Genomic DNA, 12,272 nt, shown 5'->3' on the forward strand with positions numbered 1-12,272 from the left:
GGGTTCGACCTATCCAGCCCAGGATCTAACACAACCCATAATTAACTGATGCGAGTCAAGCTCGGAGATGGCAGCCAGCACCTTCTTAATGAAGTCCGTGTTGTCCCAGTTCAGAGCATATACATTTACTAAGACCACTGGAATGCCTGCCAACACTCCACTCACTATCACATATCTCCTTCCTGAGTCCACCAAAATATTAGCCACTGAAAAGGTCACCCTCCTATTGATCAGCACTGCGTTCTCCTTGTCCTTTCATCAAAACTCAAGTGGAACACTTGCCACACCCACACTTTCCGCAGCCTTGTCTGATCCCGAACTCTCAGATGTATCTCCTGCAAGAAAACCACACCCGCCTTCGAATTCTTTAGATGGGCAACCACCTGGGAACTTTTAACAGGCTCATTTATCCCTCTAATGTTCCATGTCATCATCCGTCACTCTCTCTCTTCCCCCCCCCCCCCCCCCCCCTCTCCAAACCAGTACATAAACAAAGAAGCGCTCACCGTCAGCAATCTGCCCTCCCTGCTCCAACCCCCCCTCCCTCGGGCACCAAACAAACAACCCACTCAATTAAAAAAAAAACAGCCCCAACAAAGAAAACCCAACTAACCTCGACTTGTGACCTTAACGAACAAAAGAAACAAATCCCCCCTCCTCCCTGATAACCAGCTATAGCTCTCTCTCCTCATTTCGCTCCCATTAACGAGCATCACTGCTAGCAGGGTGACCCCCACCTGGGAAAAAAAATCTGTTATAACACAATGGATCAGTCAACAGCCCACCTACCCGAACCCAACGTTAGTATCAAACATTCTAGGAAGAAAAACATATACCCACACCCAATCCTTCTCCCCCAAACATTTCCAACAATACAGTACAAAAAAAAGCCAATAATTCAGAAAAAAGAAATAGCAAAAGACATCAAAAAACCAACACTAAGGTGTAACCAATAACTTAATTCAATTCTCCCCGCCCATGTTTCTTTACAAAGTCATTTGCCTCCTCTGGCCTCTCAAAATAGTAGTCACTGTCTCTGACCGTGACCTGATGGCGAGCCAAGTATACCACTGCAAAGCACACTTTGCTCTTGTGAAGAGCCGCTTTGGCCTTGCTAAACCCTGCATGCCTTTTTGCCAGTTATCCCAGACGCCCTGATAAATTTGATGGGATGGCCCTCCCATCTGCATTCTCGAGTATCCTTCGCCCAGCTCAGGATACTTTCCTTATCCAAGTATTTGTGGAGTCGAACTGTAATTGTCCGTGTCGGCTCACCAGACCTGGACTTCTGTCTCAATGACCAATGGGCCCGGTCCACTTCGGGAGAGTTCGCAAAGACCCCCTCCCCCACCAGCTCCCAAACATCTTTGCCACATAATCCGTGGCATTCGTACCTTCTATGCCCTCCGGCAGCTCAACGATCCTCAAATTCTGCCGTCTTGAGCGATTCTCCAGGTCATCGGCCTTGGCCTTCAATAACCTTTTTAAAATGTTTTTATTGAAGTTTTTTATTTATGGCAGATAAATCTTTATTATATAATTCAATTATACAGTTGCGCCAATCGTAACTGAGGTTGTACATAATTTACATCCTTGTACTATACATGGTCCACATTTGTGTTATCAAACAAAAACAGAGCGAAATAAAATATATGACAAAAGAGATAAGTGCTCTGTTTAGAACAAAGAAAAGTACAGCACAGGAACAGGCCCTTCAGCCCTCCAAGCCTGTGCTGACCATGCTGCCCGTCTAAACTAAAATCTTCTACACTTCCTGGGTCCGTATTCCTCTATTCCCATCCTATTCATGTATTTGTCAAGATACCCCTTAAATGTCACTATCGTCCCTGCTTCCACCACCTCCTCCGGCAGCGAGTTCCTGGCACCCACTACCCTCTGTGTAAAAAAACTTGCCTTGCACATCTCCTCTAAACCTTGCCCCTCGCACCTTAAATCTATGCCCCCTAGTAATTGACCCATCTACCCTGGGAAAAAGCCTCTGACTATCCACTCTGTCTATGCCCTTCATAATTTTGTAGACCTCTATCAGGTCACCCCTCAACCTCCGTTGTTCCATTGAGAACAAACCGAGTTTATTCAACCACTCCTCATAGCTAATGCCCTCCATACCAGGCAACATCCTGGTAAATCTCTTCTGCACCCTCTCTAAAGTCTCCTTTTGGTAATGTGGCGACCAGAATTTAACACTATACTCCTAGTGTGGCCTAACTAAGGTTCTATACAGCTGCAACATGACTTGTTAATTCTTATACTCAATGCCCCGGCCAATGAAGGCAAGCATGCCGTATGCCTTTTCCTTCTCCAACTGTGTTGCCCCTTTCAGTGACCTGTAGACCTGTACACCCAGATCTCTGACTTTCAATACTCTTGAGGGTTCTACCATTCACTGTATATTCCCTACCTGCATTAGACCTTCCAAAATGCATTACCTCACATTTGTCCAGATTAAACTCCATCTGCCATCTCTCCGCCCAAGTCGCCAAACAATCTAAATCCTGCTGTATCCTCTGACAGTTCTCATCGCTATCCACAATTCCACCAACCTTTGTGTCGTCTGCAAACTTACTAATCAGACCAGTTACATTTTCCTCCAAATCATTTATATATACTACGAACAGCAAAGGTCCTAGCACTGATCCCTGCGGAACACCACTCGCCACAGCCCTCCAATTAGAAAAGCACCCTTCCATTGTTGCACTCTGCCTTCTATGGCCTAGCCAGTTCTGTATCCATCTTGCCAACTCACCCCTGATCCCTTTTGTACCAGTCTACCATGAGGGTAGCAGTGACCAGCTTGAATAGATATAGTACGAGCTGCCCCTTTGCAGCCTGAGGAGACTGATACCTAACAGGTACCGCACCTCACAAAGAAGCAATACAGGAGAATGAGCTGTGGTGCGGAGGTTATGCCCCTTGTATGGCAGCATTGTTGCGCCGTCGCATGTGGGATAAGCGCCTCTCTGTGTGTTGTGCAAACCTCACCCTGTCCTCGCTGTGGTGCTTCCCCTCTCACCACAGTTGCTGGTCATGAACAGGTCGTCGAAGAGGCTGGTGAGTTGTTTCCACGTTTGGTGGAACCCTTCCACTGATTCCCTGATGGCGAATTTTATTTTTTCTAGTTTTAGGAACCCATTTGGTTGGATGGCCAGTGTTACGCCCGAGATGGCCCTCTCAACCTCCGTCTAAGCAGAATTCTCGCCGGGCAACAAGAGAGGCAAAGGCCAGAGCGTCGGCCCCTGTCCCCACAAAGAGCTCTGGATGCTCAGATACCCCGAAGACTGCCACTGAAGAGCATGGCTCCATCTTTACCCCCACCACTCTGGACATGGCCTCAAAGAAGGCAGTCCAGAACCCGATAAGTTTGCGGCAGGATCAGAACATGTGCGTGTGATTGGCCGGACCCCTCCTAACACCGGTCGTATTTATCCTCCACCTCCAGGAAGAACCCGCTCATCCGTGCCCTGGTTTGTTGTGCCCTGTGCACCATCGTTAGCTGCATTAGGCTCAGCCCTGCACATGATGAGGTGGATTTGATCCTGTGCAGAGCTTCGATCCAGAGCCCTCCCACTATCTCCGTGCCAAATTCCTCCTCCCATCTTTCTTGCATCTTATCCAGTGGGGCCCTTACCGCTTCTGACAATCGTCCGTATATGTCGCCACATTTACCGTCCCCTAGCAAGTCTGACGCTAGTAGTCTGCCCAGTAGGGTGTGTCGGGGTGTGTCATGGTCTCCTTGCAGAGGATGTCTCGCATGTGCAAGTACCTGAGCTCGAGTTTCCCTGTTAGCTCCCCCAGGGTCGCTACTCTACTGTCCTCGTACATGTCACTTACTGTCAGTATCTCTCCGTCCTCTCTCCCCGTTTTGAAGGTGGCATCTATTTTCGCTGGGATAAATTGTGTTTCCTGCAGATGGAGGCAGCAACAGACATGTCACCCAATTTGGAGTGGTGTCTGAACTGGTTCCAGGTTCGGAGTGTGGCTACTACCACCGGGCTCCTCGAGTACTTGATTGGGGGGAATGGGAGTGAGGCGGTGGCCAGCACCTGGCGAGACGTTCCAGTACAAGGCGCCTACTCCATCTGCACCTATTCTGCCTCCGGCTCTCTCGACCACCCCACATTCTCTCTGTGTTCACTGTCCAGAACGAAGCCCCCCCCCCCCCCCCCCAATGTGTTGCCCTCTTTGTTAGGACGGTTTTCCGTATCCTAGGGTTCTTTCCCGCCCAGACAAATGCCACAATCGGTTTATCCACCCTGGTGAAGAAGGATTTGGGGATGAAGATCGGCCGTGATCTGAATAAGAAGAGCGCCTTGTCAGCACGTTCATTTTTATCGTGTGCACACTTCCCGCCAGGGAGAGTGGGAGCACATCTCATCTCTGTAGATCGCTCTTCACGTCTTCCACCAGGCTGGGCAGGTTCCACTTATGGAGCTGTGTCCATTCAGGAGCTATCTATATCTCCCAGGTACCTGACCTTAGTTTGGGCCAGTTTGAACGGCAGCATCCCCAGCTCTGTTTCTACCCCATAAGGCCTTAAGAAACAGAAGCAGAATTAGGCCACTCGGCCCATCGAGTCTGCTCCGCCATTCAATCATGGCTGATATTTTCTCATCCCCATTCTGCTGCCTTCTCCCCATAACCCCTGATCCCCTTATTAATCAAGAACCTATCTATCTCTGTCTTAAAGACACTCAGTGTTCCCCCCACATCTCCAGCATTCACCAAGAAGATTTGCTATTGCTCAGGTTTAATTTGCATCCCGAGAAGGCTCCCAAGTTCCCTCAGGAGTTTCATTATCTTGCCCATGCTGGCCAGGGGCTTCGACACGTAGCGCAGCAGGTCGCCTTCAATATCTTCTGCCCCTCCGCCAACAGCGCCACCTCAGCCTCCAACGAGGCAATCTTATCACCATGCTATGTGACCATCTCCTCCACCTTCTGAGTCGTCGAGCCCTGTACCTCCAGCCGTGATTCCACCCTGTCCAAAGTTGCCCGAATGGATGCCACCACCACCTCAATCGCCTTCGACAGATCATCAGAGACTACTTGTCTCAGTTTCTTAAACTCCTCCATTAGGAATTCTACCAGCGTCTCAATTGTCCACTGAGAGGACAACAGCGACACAGGGGCCTCCGCTATTTTCTCCACTCATGCAATACGAATGCCTTCCAAGTCAGACTAGGACCCCTTATTCGACTTGTTGCTCATGTTTTAATCTCCAGACATCACACGCCGGAGGGGGAACCAAAACTCACAAATTACACCACTTTCCTTCCCAAACAACAACTAGTAAACGGGCAAAAAGGGCCAAAAACTGAATCCCCAAGTGAGAGCCACCTTATGTGCAACCGTTCATCTCATAGACGCCACTAGAAGTCATGAAATGCTTTCTCGGTTATTTTAACATTTATCAAGTCAAATAATGTCCACTTGATTCACTGCCTAATTGTGATTCATAGTTATGTTATTTGTGAAGGTAGACTGGAACGAAAGTTGAAGTGAAGGAATATTTGCTGAAGAGGTTATGTTTTTGTGACAGAGTCATTTGCTGGAGATGCGCAGAGATTTCTTACTCCGGAACCTGGAGGATGCCTTGCTGGAGACAGAACATCAGCTGAGCATGCTCGGGGATAAGATAAGGAGGTATATTCATTTGATTTAATTAATTCTACTATTTGACTCGTATCTATGGGCAGTTTATGATATATGAACAAGATGAATCGGTGCCTTATTAAATTCCAAAGGCAACAGACAAGAGTTTAAAACCTAACTCTCCAAATTTCTGACAATCATTTTTTAAATTTTGGTTGCTCAGAAGTAGCATTTTGTTTTTGGTTCCATTAATGACCACTGCACCTAGACCATGTTTATTTTTAACAATCCATGGCAGCCCAGTTTTGTGAAGGGAGCCACAAACAGCTCTATGTCTATTTTTTTCTTATTTACAGAAAGTAGAGTCTGTTTCAGGCATGGACCCCAAACAGCTCTTTTTCTGCCTTTCCAAAATACCTTTCAGTGCACTTCTGATGCATATTGTGTAAAAACATATGAACTAGGAGCAGGAGTAATCCATAGGGCCACTCGAACCTGATCTGCCGTTTAATATAATCTTGGCTGAGCCTCAATTTCCACTTTCCCACCTGCTCACCCTTAGCACCCAAATATCTACTGGGGCGTCATTCTCCGACCCCCCGCCGGGGGCGCGGGGCGATCTGGCCCCGGGGGGTGCCCCCACGGTGGCCTGGCCCGCAATCGGGGCCCACCGATCCGTGGGCGGGCCTGTGCCGTGGGGGCACTCTTTCCCTTCCGCCTCCGCCACAGTCTCCACCATGGCGGAGGCGGAAGAGCCTCCCTCCACTGCGCATGCGTGAGAAACTGTCAGCGGCCGCTGAAGCTCCCGCGCATGCGCCGCCCGGGGATGTCATTTCCGCGCCAGCTGGCGGGGCAACAAAGGCCGTTTCCGCCAGCTGGCGGGGCAGAAATTCCTCCGGCGCCGGCCTAGCCCCTCAATGTTGGGGCTCGGCCCCCAAAGATGCGGAGCATTCCGCACCTTTGGGGCGGCGCGATGCCCGTCTGATTGGCGCCGTTCTGGGCGCCAGTCGGCGGACATCGCGCCGTTTCGGGAGAATTTCGCCCCTGATCTCAGCCCTGGTTAAACTCAAATGACTGAGCATTGAAATCTGTCTGCAGTAGCGAATTCCAAAGATTCACAATCATCTGAGTGAAGAAATTTATTTTTATCTCAGTTTGAATCGGCCAGCCCCTTCTAGAACTGCCCCAGCGTTCTAGGGCACGATCCTCCGGCCACGCTGCTCCCGGGATCTACCTGGCTCGCAATGCCTCATGAGATTTAACGCAATTTTGTGAGACGTTACAAGGGGAATCCCGCTCACAATGGGCGGGATCAGCTTTTGGCAAATCTGCATATTAGAGCGAGGCAGTAAGCCTTACTCTATTGTGCAAATTCCCAAAGTACCTGAGGCTTTGGGATTCAATCCCTTCACCTCGGGCAAGTGCCGTTTGGTACTGGTCCTCACAAACGGAATGGCACTCATGGGGTGGTCTCCGAGGTGCCAAGCTGGCATTGTTTGCAAGCGATCGGGCCGGGGTTGCCCGGCATGGGGGAGAGGGGGGTCGCCGGGCAACCCCAGCCCAATCGCTTGCAAACAATGCCAGCTTGGCACGTCCCCATGTTGCGTTCGGCTGGGGAGAGGTCGGGGATTTTTTTTGTAGGCCTCGGAGATCGCCATTTTCAAATGGCATCCCAATCTCTCGCTACAGTGGGGAATTCCGGCGAGCAGAGCTCCCATTGTAAGAAACAGGGAATTCCGGTGAGCAGAGCTCCCCATTGTAAAAAACGATGCTATGTGCGTCCTCGGCGCGCGTTCCCCATTCAGGCCCCTTGTTCAAAGAGAGTTGCCTTGAATAGCCGTGTGTTTCTCGGCATTGCAAGTGCCGGAAAACACGTGGCTCTACACGCTCGCTCGGGAGCTTTGTTCCCTTTTGGGACGATCAAGCCCCTAGACTCTCCAGCCATGGAAAACAACCTCCAATCATCTACTCTGTCGAGCTTTCTCAGAATCTTGTATTTTCAATGAGACCACCTTTCATCCTTTAACACTCTTTTGAGTATAAGCCCACTCTTCACAATCTCTCCTCTCATCCCGGGCAGCACGGTAGCATTATGGCACAATTGCTTCACAGCTCCAGGGTCCCATGTTCGATTCCGGCTTGGGTCACTGGCTGTGCGAAGTCTGCACATCCTCCCCGTGTGTGCGTGGGTTTCCTCCGGGTGCTCCGGTTTCCTCCCACAGTCCACAGCTGTGCAGGTTAGGTGGATTGGCCATGATAAATTGCCCTTAGTGTCCAAAATTGCCCTTAGTGTTGGGTGGGGTTACTGGGTTATGGGGTTAGGGTGGGTGTGTTGACCTTGGGTAGGATGCTCTTTCCAAGAGTCGGTGCAGACTCGATGGGCCGAAACTCCTCCTTCTGCACTGTAAATTCTATGATCCTGGGAATCAATCTAGTTGCACCCCCGTGGGCAGCACTGGATAGCACCGTTGCTTCACAGCTCCAGGGTCCCAGGTTCGATTCCCAGCTTGAGTCACTGTCTGTGTGGAGTCTGCACGTTCTCCCTGTATCTGCATGGGTTTTCTCCGGGTGCTCCGGTTTCCTCCCACAAGTCCCAAAAGATGTGCTGTTAGGTAATTTGGACATTCTGAGTTCTCCCTCTGTATACCTGATCAGGCGCTGGAATGTGGCAACTAGAGGCTTTTCACAGTAACTTCATTGCAGTGTTAATGTAAGCCTACTTGTGACAATAAAGATTATTATTATTATATCCTTGCTTGAGTACAGAGACCAAAATAGTACACAGTACTCCACAAGTGTGGTCTTACCAAAGTCCAGTGCAATTGCAGCAAGATTTCTACTTTTTTACTCCAATCCTTTTGCAATAAAGGTCAACATACTATTTTCCTTCATTGCTTGCTGAACATTCACGTTACCTTTCTGGATTTCTGGGGCAGCACGGTTGCACAATGGTGCCTCACTGCATAGAGGTCCCAGGTTCGATCCCGGTCTGGGTCACTGTCCATGTGGAGTTTGCACATTCTCCCTGTGTTTGCTTGGTTTTCACCCCCACAACCCAAAGATGTGCAGGGTAGGTGGATTGGCCACACTAAATTGCCCCCCTTAATTGGATAAAAATGAATCGGGCACCCTAAATTTATTTTTAAAATCTTTCTGTATTTCTTGTCCAAGGACACCAAAATCCCTCTGAATACCATTTAATAGTTTCTCAACATTTAAGTTATTCGGTTTTTCTATTCTTCCTACAAAAGTGAATAGCTGCACATTCCTCCATATTATACATCTGCCACCTTTCTGTCCACTCACTTAACCCATCTGTATGTTTCGGCAGACTTATGTCCTTCTCAAAGTTTGCTTGTATTGTCAGAAATATGAAAAACAGGCATGTGTTCTAAAATTGCAGGCAGATTGCTGACCCATCACAGATACAGGCTGCTATAAACAAGTGGGAAGCTGTTGCTGTTGATCTCAGAAGCAAAATTGAATACACTAAGGTATGAACTTGTCTAAATTTTACCATCTCTTTCTTTCCTCTGAGGAAAGTATTATAATTTTTAAAATAAATCTGAACTAAATTAATAGCTTGAGTCTATTCAAACTGCCCTTGAAATATACCTACAAATGTCATCCTTGTTTGTTTTTTTTAAACTTATTTTTCTGCACTGTTTCATGTTAAGCAAATAGTAGGATGCATAAGCAGACCCACATCTCTTAACTTACCTGTATTGAAATATGTATCTAGGGCAGCATGGTAGCATGGTGGTTAGCACAATTGCTTCACAGCTCCAGGGTCCCAGGTTCGATTCCCGGCTCGGGTCACTGTCTGTGCGGAGTCTGCACGTTCTCCCCGTGTCTGCGTGGGTTTCCTCCGGGTGCTCCGGTTTCCTCCCACAGTCCAAAGATGTGCAGGTCAGGTGGATTGGCCAAGCTAAATTGCCCTTAGTGCTGGGTGGGGTTACTGGGTTACGGGGATAGGGTGGAGGTGTGGACTTGGGTAGGGTGCTCTTTCCAAGAGCCGGTGCAGACTCGATGGGCCGAATTGCCTCCTTCTGCACAGTAAATTCTATGTAATTCTATGTTTGCCAATTATATGCCCATTCTACAAGTTTATTCATGTTTTTTTGTAATTTACTGCAGCCCTCCTCCGTATTGACTGTCCCTCCCAATTCGGTGTCATCTGTAAATTTGGAAATTGTGCTTTTGATTCCAAAGTTTAAATTGTTAATATAAATTGGGAGCAATAGTGGTCACAACAATGATCCTTGTGAGATCCCACTTGCCACTTTCTGGCATCCCTTTATCCCGACTCTGTTTTTTGTCTTGAATCCGGCTACACATATTACTTTTGATCACCTTAGTTGCCTGTCACATTCAGTCCATTCCAAAAGCTAAACTTCTCTCTGCTTTCAGAATCTTCTGGCTGAGTCTTTGACGAATATAATCTGGGCATTTTCACTCTACAAAGCCTCTCCTGTTTCTGCAACGTAGATGTGCAGTGGGAGAATTGAGATTTATAAAATACAATATTGCAGGGCTATGAGGAGAGAACAGGGGACTAATTGAATAGCTCTTTCAAAGAGCCGACTTCGGAACAATGGGTTGAATAGTCTTGTTCTGTGATTCTGTGAAGACTGCTGTTCAGATATATTTGTGGCTTGCTTTGAAGCCAAGTTGGCTTCATTTGAAGACCTCAGATCAAAGCAGTTCCTTGCTATTACGCATGTAAATAAATTATCAAACAATTTTCCTAACCTGACAGAGTATGAACACCAGCTATTTTGTTGTCTTTTTTTGTCTTTTGATACTTAGCATACATACCAAATAGCATAGTTCCTAATATCTAGTATCTAGCAAGTCCTTTAAAGCATTTAACAAAGGGATATGATGGAAATTATGATGTAATTAAATTGTGCACTTAAGTAACCATTGTAGGTACAGCAAGCAATTAGGAAAGTGAATTGCATGCTAGCTTATATTGCAAGGACGTCCGAATGTAAGAGTAAGGAATTGTTGCAATTATTTCTTTGGTGAAACCATGCCTGAAATACTCTGTACAGTTTTGGTCTCGCTACCTAAGGAACCATAGCCTTATAGTGAATGCAGTGAATCACTAGATTGATTTCTTGTAATGAGAGGTTGTCCTATGAGAAGATAGTCAGTAGAATGGGCCTACAGAGTCAAGTTTGTTTTTTAAAAAAAGAATGTGATAGAACATAGAACATACAGTGCACAAGGAGGCCATTCGGCCCATCGAGTCAGCACCGACCCACTTAAGCCCTCACTTCCACCTTATCCCCGTAACCCAATAATCCCTCATAACCTTTTTAGACACTAAGGGTAATTTAGCATGGCCAGTCCACCTAACCTGCACGTCTTTGGACTGTGGAAGGAAACCGGAGCACCCGGAGGAAACCCACGCAGACACGGGGAGAACGTGCAGACTCCGCACAGACAGTGACCCAGCGGAGAATCGAACCTGGGACCCTGGCGCTGTGAAGTCACAGTGCTATCCACTTGTGCTGCCGTGCTGATCTCATTGAAATGTATATAATTCTTAGGCATAACCAGATAGATGCTAAGAGGCTAATTGCCATGGCTAGAGTGTATAGAACTACGAGTTGTCCATTTCAGACGGTTGAATAGAAATTTCTTCACTTGAGAGGTTTGCGAACCTTTGGAATTCTCTATCCCAGAGGACTGTGGGTGCTCAGTCAGTTCATGTTTTCAAGTGTGAGATTGATAGATTTTTGGACACGTGGGAATCAAGGGATATGAGAATAGGATGGAAATGTGAAGTTGTGGTAGAAGATCCATGATCTTATTGAATGACAGAGCAGGCTGAAGGGGCCATGAAGCCTACACTTCCTGCTTCTATTTCTTACATTGTTACGCATTGGCAATACCCAATCCATATTTATTTAATAGAACTAGTCCAATCCCCTTCCAACTTGGCTTATTTTATTCTTCCTATCTTCAGGACAATATAATTAATGCTGGTATTCCTCTCACTAACATGAACAGGGATCAGATAGTTAACTCAATACAAACCAGGATTCAATTTGAAACCTTCCTGGACTGTAAGACTAAGTACACACTAAACAGTGCAGATACTACTCATGATGATTTGGAATTTGAAGCAAGTTAGTTTCAAAAGAAGAAAATGATACAAAGTGATTGCTAACTGATTTCCTTTCACCATTTAGACAAACTTCAATAAGCATATCTATCTGATCAAAAATGGAGCTAAACTGAGAAATCTTCCTGCGCTCAGCAATCCTGAACCACCAACCCAGCTCGCTTTACGGGTTCTGGTAAGTAGTTTGTTTTCTCTGCGCAGTAGAATCTGGATAAGTGGATACTTAATTTAATTGCAGTTATGATGGAAACAAACTAGAAATAGACGACAAATTCAATTTGTGGTGTTGGGAAACATGAGAACACGAAAACATGGACAAGAGAGATGGGAAAATGTGTTGGAGTTTCTATTTAGCTCTTAAGAAACGGAAGAAATAATAGTCATACAAATGGGCGCACAAGTGCCAGGGAACGCCCATCTCCAACAAGAGAGAATCAGACCATCGTCCCTTGACATTCGGTAGCATTACCATCACTGAATCCCTCACTATCAACATCCTGGGAATTACCATTGACCAGAACCTG

The 12,272-nt window shown here is 47.1% G+C and overlaps 1 protein-coding gene across 2 annotated transcripts in view; it reads left to right on the forward strand.

Moving 5' to 3' along the window:
• LOC140427843 (E3 ubiquitin-protein ligase DZIP3-like) overlaps positions 1–12,272 on the forward strand; it is a 231,092-nt gene that overhangs the window by 175,192 nt on the left and 43,628 nt on the right. For both annotated transcript variants that reach the window (XM_072513611.1, XM_072513610.1), the window contains exons 19-21: positions 5,560–5,663; positions 9,016–9,106; positions 11,816–11,923. In XM_072513611.1, coding sequence (XP_072369712.1) covers positions 5,560–5,663; positions 9,016–9,106; positions 11,816–11,923 — 303 coding nt within the window. The remainder of the gene's footprint in view (positions 1–5,559; positions 5,664–9,015; positions 9,107–11,815; positions 11,924–12,272) is intronic.

Source organism: Scyliorhinus torazame, chromosome 8 (genome assembly GCF_047496885.1).
Source record: "Scyliorhinus torazame isolate Kashiwa2021f chromosome 8, sScyTor2.1, whole genome shotgun sequence".
Classification (NCBI taxonomy): Eukaryota; Metazoa; Chordata; class Chondrichthyes; order Carcharhiniformes; family Scyliorhinidae; genus Scyliorhinus; species Scyliorhinus torazame.